The 14,120-nt window shown below is 39.8% G+C and overlaps 1 protein-coding gene across 1 annotated transcript in view; it reads right to left on the reverse strand.

Annotated features, from left to right (window-relative positions):
- XPO5 (exportin 5) overlaps positions 1-14,106 on the reverse strand; it is a 42,772-nt gene extending 28,666 nt beyond the window's left edge. The window contains exons 1-11 of the mRNA XM_019738445.2: positions 13,776-14,106; positions 12,345-12,466; positions 11,261-11,333; positions 9,797-9,934; positions 9,454-9,636; positions 6,599-6,625; positions 6,019-6,204; positions 5,304-5,380; positions 2,177-2,276; positions 1,186-1,269; positions 444-569 (exon numbers count right to left, since the gene is read on the reverse strand). Of these exons, the coding sequence (XP_019594004.1) occupies positions 444-569; positions 1,186-1,269; positions 2,177-2,276; positions 5,304-5,380; positions 6,019-6,204; positions 6,599-6,625; positions 9,454-9,636; positions 9,797-9,934; positions 11,261-11,333; positions 12,345-12,466; positions 13,776-13,880 (1,221 nt within the window). The 5' untranslated portion in view covers positions 13,881-14,106. The remainder of the gene's footprint in view (positions 1-443; positions 570-1,185; positions 1,270-2,176; positions 2,277-5,303; positions 5,381-6,018; positions 6,205-6,598; positions 6,626-9,453; positions 9,637-9,796; positions 9,935-11,260; positions 11,334-12,344; positions 12,467-13,775) is intronic.
- Positions 14,107-14,120: the final 14 nt, after the last annotated feature.

Raw genomic sequence — 14,120 nt, forward strand, 5'->3', positions numbered from 1 at the left:
AAGCATCTGTCAGCTGCACGAGCCCTCAGCAGATCTCAGGGAATTCATAAGCAACTCTACCGACGTAGTGAGCAATCTGCTTCCACCCTCCCTCCCTTTTCATTCACTTGATCTTCAGAAACAATCAGATACCACTTCCTCTAAGAATCTTCTTCACTCCACCCTCCTTTCTGCTTTTAACCTCTGAAGAGCAAGGATCTCACTGCATGGTCACGGTCACTGCTCTTGTCCTAGCCCTTCTTTTTCCCAGCATCTAGCCCAATACTTGGTACACAAGTGCTCCAAGACAGAAAGAGTAGATGCGGACTGCTTTCTTCTTGAGGAGTAAGAGACCACACGCAAGGAAGGGATCCTGGTAACCAAGACCGGGCTGACCATGATGCCAATCTGAGTCGTGATGTGTATTCATCTACAGTCTACATGTTTAGCTTCCCCCTGCATACCTTGACCAAGTTAGTCATAGACGCACGAAGGTATTTCGGTATGATTGCTAATAGCAAAGGGTCACGGGACAGGATCTCATGCCGGAAGAGAGCTCCCCAAGTCATCTGAGTCGAAGAGCGTAGAAACTAAAAGGGAAAACAAAGAAAAGAAGAACCTGCTTAAGGATTTGGATTTTATATAACCAAGATTATTACTTAGCCCAGCAATTATCAACTGTATTTTTTCATGGAAATATATCTCTATATTACTTTAAACTGTCCACACTGCAGTCCATCAGTAATGACTGCTCATTATGAACCACGTTAAGAAGATACTGTGGGTCGGGTGCCATTGCTGCAGTGTGAGCTGAACTCTACCACTTTCTCTTTTACACAGAAAGGTCATAGGAATCTGAGGGTGGTACTATAAAAAAAATCTTGAATTGGATGAAATTAATTTTATAACACATCGATCAGACTTTTGTATTGAAAATACCTTTAGTAGTGTATCACCTGCGACACACTTTACATCTGATTGAGTATTATCAGAATGATGCTACGTGAGGCGAATAGCTGCTGACCTTGATGGTGCAATGCTGGTTTAGGAAGATTCGGCAATTCTCTTAATGAAATGATACTATAGCTATTTTCTAGGGCCTTAAGAGTCATATTTTATATATGAGCTGCTGATTACTTCAAGCCATAGTGCTTGACTTTGACTTACCTAACTAAAATTTTGAGAAGTTACCCACAAAAAGTTTACCTGACTTGGATGCGTTGTGAAAGCAAGAAAAGATTCCAGGTATTTTCCAAAGTTTGCTGGTGTTTCTACATTAGAATCCACACCCTGTAAGACAAAAAGTCCATTCCATTAATGATGCTGATTGGGGAGGGGGGAAGAGTGAAATAACAAATACAGATAAATTAAGCCCTCAAAAGTTTCAGTTTTAAAAGGACTTTATACTTCCCTGTGGGCTAAGGAAGACTTCCTTTCAAGGACTAAAAAATAGGAAAGCCGCTTTATCTCCTTAATTATCACATTAAAATCCATTCTATGGTCATACAGTAAAATAAAAGAGTATCCATTTCAGAAATCACAGAAAGAAAAAATCCGTATTATTTCTTTAGATCTGGTCTATTCAGATCTCTGTGACCCAACTCATTAAATAACCTCTCAATGGTATATGTCCTATGTCTGAAACTCTATCCTCTGTAATCATTCAAGCTACCACAAAACGGCATAACATCAAACACAAATGTCTGTACCAACAGCCTACCTTACAACTTGTAAGACTGAGTATTAAGTATTTCCCTAAAGACAGGTATTGCTATGTAAATCATACTAAAGTTTTCTTTTATGATCCAATAATAGACCTTTAGATTTAGGAATAGGGTTCTTTACTCAAATCCATGTTTCATGATCTAATAGGACTTTAAAGGATAATGCATGCACTCAGCAGACTGATGTTTTACAAATACCAAAATTCACAAGAATAGCAATATTGATTTTATGGAATAACATATGTGGATATTATTAATAACTGTTGATATTAATAACTGACTTGTTAAAAGAAATTTATATCACTCAAACCCTGTTAAAAGAATTTAATCTATAGAACCACATGAAATCATCTGTAGGATAATGCTCCACGAGGCTAAAATCAATGGTGTGTCAGTCAGTCCTTACACAAATACAACTTTCTAAATGCTCTCTTCAAATGGCCCTGAAACTCTCCCGAAAGTTAAGTACTCACCAGCAATGCACAAAGCTGATTGCCCAGAGCACACAACACTTGACAGAGTCTCTTCAGGAAGACATAGTGTTTTTCTACCAAGCCTCCTCCATCGGCAGTCCTGTAGATGAGAAAATAGTGTGACTAGTTGCACATCAAGAGAACAAAAGGGATTCCCATCAAATAGGTCTGTGCTTCAACATTCAAATTTCAGTTGATTATTAAAGTTAAAAAACAAAACAAAACAAACCTACAACCAAAAAAACCTCCAAACACTGAAAGATCGATGAGGAATAGTGTTCAATGCAATCTCATCCTTCAAAAGACACTCTAATTTGGGGCATTATATGGTCCTTAGGTATTTGGGGATAATTATGTAAGCTCTGAGCATGACTCCATAAAACAATGCATATACTTATATACATAAAAAGCTGCACAAAGACATTGGTTGATACACAGGGAGGACTTAGAGAGAGATCCCTAGGGGAGCACGTGTAACAATTTTTTATACCAAGACAAAATGAAAAAGGACTATCATCAAGAGAATGGAAAAACAAGCCACAGACTCGGCGAAAATATTTGCAAAGGACACATCTGATAAAGCACTGTTTATCCAAAATATACAAAGAAATGTTAAACCTCAAGAATAAGAAAATAACCTGATTAAAAAATGAGCCAAAGACCTGAAAAGGTATCTCCTCAGATATACAGATGGCAAATAAAGATATGAAAAGATGCTCCACATCATATGTCATTAGAGGAATGAAAACGTAGGATGGTCAAAATCCAACACTGACAACACCAAATGCTGTCAAGGGTGTGGAGCAGCAGGAGCTCTCATTCATTGCTGGTGAAATGCAAAATGGTGCAGCACCTTGGAAGGCAGTTTGACTATTTCTTACAAAACTAAAGATACTCTTATCATATAACCCAGCAATTGCCCTCCTTGGTATCTATCCAAAGGAATTGAAAACGTGTGTTCACACAAAACCCTGCATGTTTATAGCATGTTAGACCTGGAAGTTTATAGCAGCTTTATTGATTAATTCCCCAAACCTGGAAGGAACCAAGATGTCCTCTGGTAGGTGAAGGGACAAATAAACTGGTACATCCAAACAACGGGATATTAGTCAGTACTAATAACCCATAGAATGTATAACACCAAGAATTAATCGTAAACTAGGGAGTTTAGACAATTTGATGTGACAATGTAGATTTATCAATTGTAACAAATGTATCACTCTGGTCAGTGATGTTGATAATGGGGGAGGCTGTGCATGTGTTGGCGGCAGGGGGTGTATGAGAAGTTTCTGTATTTTCCTCTGAATTTTCCTCTGAAACTGAAATTGCTCTAAAAAAACAGTCTTAAAAAAAGACTGTAATAGGGTTGGGGGGATGAATGAGAGGTAAAGGGATTAGGAAGTACAAATTGGTACTCACAAAATGGTCATGGGGATATGAAATAGAGTAAGGGGAATACAGTCAATAATGTTATAGAAAGTACATATGGTGTCAGATGGGTACTAGGCTTACCAAGGAGATCACTTCTTAAACTATATAAATGCCTAACCACTGCACCGTATACCTGAATCTAACATAATATTGAATGTCAACTATAATTTTAAAAATATATGTAGGGAATACAGCCAATGGTACTGTAACAGCTGTGTTCGGTGTTAGATGGGTAGTGGACTACTTGGGATTATCACTTGTGAGGGGTGTAGTCAAATCATTATGCTGTTCTGTACACCTGAAACTAATGAAAAACAAAAGACTGTAATAAAAGCATAACTTTGTGTCTCATTTCTCCAAGTCATTTAGTTCGATCTGCAATTCCTTAGCTCCTATCTTAGAATCCAAATAGCTCTTTAAAAAAAAACAAAAAACATATATATACATATATACATATATACATATATACATATATACATATATACATATATACATATATATATACATATATACATATATACATATATACATATATATAAATAAAACTTATTTAGTGGCAAAACCTGAAATGATGTAAAACTATTCACAGTAACAAGAATTAATAATGACTAGTGTGGACAACAGCCATATTAACTGTGTTCTGGATGCAGTAGAATATAATGTAAAAAGCTTGGGCCTTGACATAAGCAAGACATGAGCTCTCGTGATGCTGAAGGGCAGTGTGGCATTACGGTTTCCAGTGCAGCCTCTGGAGTCCGATTGCCTGGGTCCGAATCATAGCTTTGCTAACCAGTGTTAGCAGCACAAACGGAGATGGGACAGACACGTCAGTGTGAATGTCATGGTCTCTATGGAATTAATGGTTCTTGGAGACAGAAACTACAGTGGCCACCCAACAGACAGGTCATTCAATTAACATGACCCCTTAAAAAAAGAGCTGTAGTCTCCATAGGAAAGAAAGCCATCATAAAAGCTGTATTAGAATAGACAGTAAGAGAATCTAAGTAATACATATGTGTCTCGCATTTTTTTCAACTTGTCCTGGGACAAAGAATAAATGAAGAGTATTGAAAAGAGAGTGTTGCAACAGTTTCAACTATTTGTAATATACGACTCTATCTGACTCCCTGGTAAGAAACACAAATCAGGAAATACTTGTAATATTTTGCAGAGTGATTAAAAGAAAATAAGTGGAAGCCATTCTTTTAGGACACAGAATGTGTTTAGGACATAGAATATGCACACATTTCTCATTGAATACATTGTTCCTGCTGCTTCCAAGAGCCTCAGCACTTCAGGCGTTGATTATTTGACAAGGAGATCAGGGAGGAGTGTTTGAATCAAGGCAGGCCCTGGGACAGACTCTGGGCCAGATCAGAGAACCCTCAAGCCTAGTCACCAACACTAGTAGGAGGCTTAGGGATCATTAGACGCAGACAAAGAGAATCATGGAGATGAGTTGTCTGGGGAGAACGGAGAAAACTGTGAATGTGAATGGGTGCTGAGTCAACAGCCATAACTTATTTCCAGCATTAAGGTCTTCAGAAAGGTTGAATAATCCCTTTAAGATTGCCTGATCTTCTTATTAAAAACACTATCAACTGACTGCTAGCATTCAGATACAAACTTCAGACATATTCAAGTATGATATAAAAATAACAAAGAAATGAGAGAACACAGAAAAGCAGATACTCACTGTGCGGCAGAGAGTATGTAATGCATGGCAACATCTCCAAATAAGACCATTAGGGGTTTCCGGTCTTCCAACTTGCCCTAGACCCAATTTCAGGGAAACACAGGTAATATAAGCTATGTTATTAAAAGCCTCCAACTCCTAACATCTTCTATCCCTGTATAATCAAATACACTGACTTCATAGTTTCTCACATAGCCTCGGGCTGACTGAACACGAAAAAAGCAGCTCTTTAAAACCTAACCTGGATAAAACTTCTATTTGAAAATGTGTTGGGCCCTAATGCTGACCTGAAAGCGAAGTAAATTACATCGGCAAACAGCATTCCTATGGAGAAGAGAGGCACGGTCCCGTTTGTTAGCCAACACAGATAATAAAGCCAGTGGAGCCACCATCTAAGATTCTTCGACATAACGCTGAGTTTTAAATCTTAATACTACTTTTATCTCTTAAGTGTGAAATGCCAGGATTCATAGCTGTTTCAAGAAGCAAGGAGCCCAACAAATTTCTATCTAGTCTGCCAATGAATTCCTAGAATACGGGCAAACTGCTGTCCAAAGGCTTTGGAGGCAGGGAGTTAGTTGATGTCATCCAGGAAAAAAACAAACAAACAAAAACCAATCCAAACCTTTAAATGTCTTCCTGTCACAACATACAATTACACACACACACTCCTCAGAGACTCTGAGTTGTAAGTCAGTTTGAAGTGGTAACTTACTTTTCTGCTGACGGCAATGAGAAGACATTCGGCTGCTCCCAGCTGAAGTTCCTGCTCATTCAGAAGCAGGCAGAGCACCTCCAGGAGCTTGCAGCTCTCGGCAGTGATGTGACTCATGGACACCCAGTCAATGTAGCCTGCGAGCGTGCTCAGCGCGGCGACTCCTACTCGACAGTTGGCTTGCGCCTGCACGAAGAGAAATCCCTTTCACCACGGAGCCCTCACTAACAGGCAAGGAAGTGGTGGCTATCCCTGAGCTCCTTCTAGTTTCTAATTCTAAAAAGAAAGTGATTTTTAAAAAAATGTATTCATGTAACAGGCATTAATAAGCAACTCAAAGGTTTTCTTACACAATCACATCTCTACAACAGCGTTCTCGGCACACATTAATAAGACCATATTGGCATGTATGTCCATTATGTTTCCTTCAAGAAATCTCAACTATTGTAATTTTAACTCCCTTCCACCTTAGCTCAGTGATGAAATAAACCAAGGCTGAGGTCACCCTTTACTAGGTGTATGCATCCTGTACCTGAAAGCCTCAAAGAAGTCTGTTTCCAATTCCACAAAGAGCTCTTACCTTTGACTCCTGAGAATTATCTGTCTTCTGAAAGAAAAGAAGTATAAGGATCCAATGTTTTTAATGAGCAAAAGGTTATATAATAACTTTCCATCCCCATAATCAAGATCCTCGAATAAAGATTCTCCAATATAGACTCAACTTTCAATCTTAGAAAAAATACTTTACTAAAAACATACAACTGATATTCCCTCTAAGAAACACAGATTATTTTAGTTTTAGCAATAAAGACAAAAAGTTAATATTTAAAGAGCTTACACAAATTTATCATAACTTTAAGATCAACAAAGGCAGTTTCAAAGCACACAATTTACAAAGAAATACAACTAACAGATGAACAGTAAGTCTCAACATTGCTAGTGATGAAACAAATACAAATTAAAACAAAGTATTAGCACCAGCCCAGTGGCTCAGGTGGTTGGAGCGCTGTGCTCCTAACGCCAAGGTCGGCAGTTCGATTCCCACATGGGCCAGTGAGCTGCGCCCTCTACAGCACCTGTGAGCTGGTGACCCACTGCCTCAGCCAGGGGAGCGCAAATCTCATAATACCAGCATGGGCCAGGGAGCTGTGTGTCCTACACAACTAGACTGAGAAACAATGGCTTGAACCACAGGGCGGGCAGGGAGAGGCACAAGAAGGGGGGTGGGGTGGGAAAACAACAAAGTATTAGCATTTTTTGCCAAATTAAAATAAAGGCAAATTATAACTGACAAAGGTATATTGAAATGATGTAACGTTAATGAAAAAAATCAAGAAACACAATTCAATCAATATAATTTATGACCATGTATGGATGGAAATATGGGAAAAACATGTACACAAAAATATTAAATGTGAAACAGAGCAAACTGTCTGTTCAGTAAATGTACAATATGACTGATTGTTACCCTTGTATTTCAAATTCCATAAAAATGTTATGTAATGCTTATAATTTACAAGTGTATAAAATTAATATTTCCCTGAGGAATTTCTGAAATTAAAATTAAGAGTAACTCCTGAAGACTGTCAAAGGAAAAATAATACAAGCAGGAATAACAATTTCTGAAGTCCCTGAAAACTTACTACCCTTAGGATCATAAAGGACGTGTTTCACAACTCCTTTTCTCAACTTCCAAAAGATACTTTTTTCATAAAGGACAAGTATTAAGCCTTCATCATCAGTGATCAAGTAGAGGTGTTCACGGGGCAGAGATGAGTACAACCCTCTCCTCAGCATCTGATGATGCTGCCCAAGAAGGAACAGGCATCCAAGTGACAACAGCCAAGCCCAGCCTAGCCTTTCCTCTCCACTCCTATAAATCCTTCTGTCCTGTTTGGATCCTCTGTGCCCCTAGGACCAGTGGGACCCGAGAGTGAGCCTACTCGTCCCATCATTGTTTACTATTCAAACTACTTCCCAATTAGGAAGTTGAAGGGATGGGAAGCAGAGAAGCAACTATGAGCAAACTGAGAAGCTCAAGGTTCAAGAAATGGCTCTTGGTGTGCTCTGGGCCTGGGCAGAAGTGGAGGCCTGGTCTAACACATGGAGAAAACTGAAACCGAGGCTGAATACAAACACCACAGTGGACGTTTCTAACTTGTGTCAGACCATCACCAATCAGCCCTGTTCTGACATGTTGGCTAGGTTTCTAGGGCAACTAAGTATTCATAATCTGTCCTCCTTCTCTTAGGGATTAAATCTCCTACAGGGAAATGAAAAGAATAACCTTCTTCATCCTCAATACACACAGGTTTTTAAATGCAAATATTTTCTTTTGAAAAAGCTTGGGGAGATATTTTGTGGGAAAGAGTCCATTCTAGTAAAAAAAAAAAAAAATGGGGCTTGAGTTCCATCACAACCATTTATTAGGGAATCTTTCATTACTCTCTGAGCCTTGGTGTCCTCATTTGTAAAATGGAGATAATACTTTCTAACTCTTAGGGTTGTTTTGAGGATTAAATAACATATAAAGTGCAAACAAGTATATGATAGATATTAGGTACTCACTGTGAGTGCCTCCCCACCCTAACAGCTCATAGTAGCTTCTTCTGTTTGTTTGTCTCTAGTGCTTCTCTGAAAATAGAACTAATGAAGCTGCCATGGGCATAAAAAATAACTAATTTTAATTAATCCTATTTTGTGATATAAGCAACTATAAGATTTCTAGATCAGGGTTTTTAAATCTCAGTACTTTTGACATTTTGTGTTGGATAATTCTTCACTGCAGGGACTGTTCTGCGCATTAGAGAGTGTTTAGCAGCACCCCTAGCCTCCACCCATTAGATGCCTGTAGCATCCCTACTTGTGACAACCTAGGGGGCAAAATCACTCCCTGTTGAGGACCACTGTACTAGATTAACTTCCACACTGCCTTCTTCTGAAAGTTCTCTGATAAAAATGACAATAGTTGGAAAGAGAGAATCTGCCTTGCCCTTTTTTGAAGAATTACCTCACCAGGAAAAGCATAATACCAGGAATCATGTAGTCAAGACTAATAAAACTTGGCACCGTTTATACTACAAATGGGACAAGGACTAAATGGGACATCAAAATCTGACAGGGATACAACCCTGACCTATCAGAAATCTGGGCTTTCAAATATTAAGAATTAACCTTCATTTTTATACTACTTAAAGATTTTTCTTACTATAAAAGGAATTCTTTTTGCTAGTAGACATGGAAACTCATTGAACTGAGTTTCTTAAAAACATCCGTTGTTTTTTCTATCATCTATTTCTTTTTTGCTTATAAAATGGCCTTTTCTTTTGCTAACTAGATACTCTAATTCCTTCCTGACGGCTCATTTGAACTTTAAACAAACAGAAAAACACTTGTGTTACAAAACAGGACTTGGGAAAGTGGGGTATTCCTTACCACTTGCCGGTACTTGTTTACATTTTCTTGAAGTGTGTTAAGTAAAAAACTGAAGATTCTTTCCATGTTCTGGGTTAACGTTTGCTGGATATCCCTTCTTCTTTGAAAGGGCAGTGTATGAAAGGTCACTACATCCTCTGCCAGTCGCAGAAGGATGAACATCACTAATTCTGTCTGTGTTTCCTGTATCAACAGAAATAAGCTGGTTAAATTAAACTAAAACATCTTTTTCAACATAGATATAGCCAAAGGCTCTTTTTTGTTGACAAAACAAACAAAGAAACCTGTGAAGAGCCCCAGTCCCCAAAAACATAAACTGAACCGGTACAGCTGTATTTCATACCCCTTGCTTGGAAAGAACGTCCAATTCCATGAGCATGTCAGGCCAGTGCTGCGGCCACTCCCGCTTGATCATTTCTACTACAATTCGAGACAGAACATCTTTAATATGGTTCTCCTCTTCCAGAATGTTCAGTGTTCCCTGAAAAAGAATGAGAGATAGTAAGAAGTCTACAAGACTGACTTCAAGGAAAAAAACTGGGCTACAAAAGTGTAAAAACTCATCAGCAGGCCTGCTTTTAAAGGAAACAGAATAAACAAACTGGTTCTCCATGTCTGACTCACTTGTCCTGCATTCTCACTAATCATTCTTCCCACTTAAAGGGAGGGTTGTACCAGCTAATAAAATGGCTGTCACACAGAGCAAGGAAGACATCATTGTTCTCCTTTGGAAACTGAGCAGACTCTCATATCGACTGCTTCATTAAGGAGGCCAGCGTGGAAGAATACAGAAATAAGAAGTACACTCAGGGGCTGATAAAATGGGAGAGTCAGGAGGAGCACTGGAATATTTTACCAATAGTTCTAGTACCATGTTTCCCCGAAAATTAAGACCTAGCCAGACAACCAGCTCTAATGCGTCTTTTGGAGCAAAAATTAATATAAGACCCGGTCTTATTTCACTATAAGACCAGGTATGATATGATAGGATAGGATAGGATAGGATAGGATATAATACCAGGTCCTATTTAATATAAGACCAAGTCTTATATTAATTTTTGCTCCAAAAGACATGTTAGAGCTGATTGTCTGGCTAGGTCTTATTTGCGGGGAAACACGGTATTAGAAAACACAGAAAGACTATTACTGGGACTCTCCTTAGTTTGATATCAAGATTAATGAATTATGACTTCTATCAAGTTTCCGTAGAACTAGCAAAATACAAATCCTAGCTAGCTAAGTTAATTAATAATTTTGAAAGAAAAATTTTTTTCTATTAAAGGCACCAGACTTTGGAAACAAAAAGGGGTAGCAATTCCACTTTTCATGCCCATTGTAAAAAAGACCAAAAAAAGGTTGTGGATTTTAAACATATTTAAAGTCATATTCTAACTCCTGAAACAAATTCATTCTGCATTATTTTTTATTGTTACATCATACAGTGCATTTGGAGTAAGTAAGTTTGGAATACAAGGAAACAAGCAGCAGAGTGCAATCTAATTTAGATCTAAGAATCTTACTCATTTGCCGAAAATGTGTTATCTCCTCTGCCCCGTCTTTACATAATTTTCAAAACAGAAGTCAACACATAAGGAATTAATTAAACCAAGTAACAGAAATGTGATGAACTATGATTTCCTGTGATGGTCGTTCTTTTTACCTTGAAGGTAACATTGACTATCATACAAAGCATGCTGTTTAATGTATGTAGAACCAGTGAAGTTTTTACACAAATGCTACATTAAAGAAGTCATACTTTGTCTAAACTACCTTGGAAACACAAGTCTTCCAACCAATCATTCCTTACATTTTCAATCAGTTCCATGACACTGTTCTTCAGATAGACCTTCTCCAATCGAGACATGCTGTTCCACCGAAACCTGGCCACCAAAAGTATAAAGTCAACAGAACCACATTAGAAATCTTCTCTTCGTAAGAGACTAGATTAGATTCCTGTTGTTAGATTGTGTTGGTGATTTTATTAAGAAATTATACTTTTGATTTTATACCCTTCAAAGAACAGACAAAAACAGTCCATGTTTAACCAAAATGCTAACAGAAAAATTCTTGGGAAAGAGTTTTATATAGGCAGTGGTCCATTCATTGAAATCCACACAGGATTTGTGCACAGATCAGCTTCCCTCTTGATCCCTGACAGACCAAAAGCAGATACACATCTGGGATGACTGCAACACCATAGTTGCTTTTCAGATATTATGAATTCCCTTTCTGTGATGGTTTACAAGGTAACAGCACAATTCCAGAAAAACTGGCTAAATCTTAAAAACTGATTCTTCTGATAGGCAGTGTGTGTAGCAGATTCAATTTAGGAAGAGTTTTCAGCTATTCTCATATAATTCTGCTTTGGATTCGCCATTCAGAGAGGGCATATACTCAAAACAAAACAAAAAAACAAAAAAAAATTAAAGGCAGTGCCTAATCAGAGATTTGTTTACCTACACATTGCATTATTCTAAAGACTTTTTTTTTAACAGTGGTGATAGTGCAGTTTATTAGAAGCGAAAATACACTCCAAAGAGACAGGAGCGGGCCTGAGCAACAGCGTGGCTCAAAAGGCCTATTCTAAAGACTTCGAGGTCTGCTGACATACAACAGGAGCTCAATAACTGCTGGCTGAATGACTACGTGCTAGTATTTGCAGAATGCTTAGTATGTACCACATACTTTATATGGATAAAGACACTGAAGAAGAGAAAGGTTAGGTCCTGAATGAGAACTCCCATAAGGCTGTGATGACCTCTTGGGGATCAATCCTTTCTTCTTGGGGATTGCTCTTTTCTACTCACCTAAAGAGTATCTCTATGAGTTATATAAGAAATAAAGGTTTGCTCTCTCACAGACTTCACTGGTAACATCCAAAAGCTCCTTACTTGACGACGTGTTCCAGGATCTGTAGGCCAAAATGTCTGACGATGGCAATTTGTGTTTTCTCAGCCAACCTCAAGCCACAGGGGACACAGATAGGGCACTTTTCTTTAAACTCCTCACAAAACTGAAAGAATAAAAGTTAGCATTTCCCTTAGGAGCCAAGAAAGAGGGGACTAAAAAAACTTCATCTTAACAAACTCCAACCTGAGCTACATTTTTAAGCACAAAATCTAGATCAATATTATATGAGTAAAAAAACAGATAAACACTCCTTTCATGTTCACAGTTCCAGATTTCCCATGCAATGTCAAACCAATGTTGAAAAAAAAATCTGACCTAAAAGAGTAAAAAATTGTTAGAGAAACACTCCTGAAGTATATAAGGGTGAAACAACAATTTCTAGGATTTGCTTTAAAAACTTTTGGTGGGGGGGAGCGATAAAGGAAATACGGTAAAATCTGTAACAGCTGAATTTAGGCAATGGGTATATACATAAGACCACTGAAGTATTCTCACTACTTTTATATCTATTTTTAATATTTCATAGTAAAAAGCACGTATAACCCAACTATTTGATTCCAAATCCTGTGGCATACATGTATGTATTGTAAAGTTTTCTCCAAGTGGTGCTCACTGTACATCACTTAAAATATGCGCAGCACAAGTCATTTTTCCTAATGGCCATTTCATTTCTCACAGCCCACATACACTGATGCCGGGATATTGTAGCTCATATTGTAGCGACACAACAGTCAGTCTTGGGAGCAGAGCATCGGGACTCAAGACAACTACTTTCAGGAAATCAAAGTGCCCTTGTTAAAATGCAAAGTAAGTGGTGGAAGTTCACCTCTGCGCAAAACTGCCTAAGAATATCAGACACTAAAAAACCTAAGATGAGGGTGTGTGAGAATTAGCCCTGAAATACCCAAGACACAGAAGGTTAGGGAGAGGCTGTATGAATGTAAGCAAAGGGGGGCTGGAGCTCGTTTAGGGAGTCAGGAGAGGGGCTTAGCGGGGAAACGTTTAGGGCAGGGAAGACCATAAAGAATGTAGCTGCTGCTGGGTACGGGATGGACACGTGCGCCACGGGAAGGCGAGGGGGTGTGGGGCTTGGGGGGATAAAAGGCGTGCAGCCAGCTGTGGAGGGGGGTCGTGGTGCGGTCAACAGCGAACAGAAGTGGGGAAAGGGGGAGGAGAGGGCAGTGGGAAGTGGTGGTGAGATAAGACCGCCAAAAGCACCTAGGGACCGGAGCGTCCCGGGAAAGGGGTAGGCGCGGCGAGCAGAGGCGGCTGGAAGTGGAAAGTGGCGCGGAGAGCGGCAAGGAAGGCCCCTCGGGGTTGGGGAGGGAGGTCCAAGGGCCGCGTGGGCGGCGCCGGGACCACAGGGCTGGGGAAGAATCTCCCGGCAGGCCCAGGCGCCAGACCCCAGCTACCTTGAGGGCTTCCAGCCGATAGCGCTGGGTGGAGCTGGGGTCCATCATGACGGTCACCGCTTTCACCAGCTGCTCGCACAGCGCGTTCACTTGATCCATCGCCATGGCTACTGCCACGCGCCGCGAGAGCGCACCACGGCCGTCCTGGGAGCACAAGGCACCGACCGCTCCCTTGCGGGGATAACACGCTGGTACCGGGCCGCGGCGGGCTGGGGGGGAGTGGGGAGCGGGAGGAGGAGCGTGAGCCGCAGAAGCCCCAGCCGGGAACGAACCGGCGCTACGCACGCGCTCGATCTTCCAATGCGCACGCGCCGGCGGAAGTGGCTGCTGTCTGGTGACGGTTGC

The sequence above is a fragment of the Rhinolophus sinicus genome, linkage group LG05 (assembly GCF_036562045.2).
Source record: "Rhinolophus sinicus isolate RSC01 linkage group LG05, ASM3656204v1, whole genome shotgun sequence".
Taxonomy (NCBI): domain Eukaryota; kingdom Metazoa; phylum Chordata; class Mammalia; order Chiroptera; family Rhinolophidae; genus Rhinolophus; species Rhinolophus sinicus.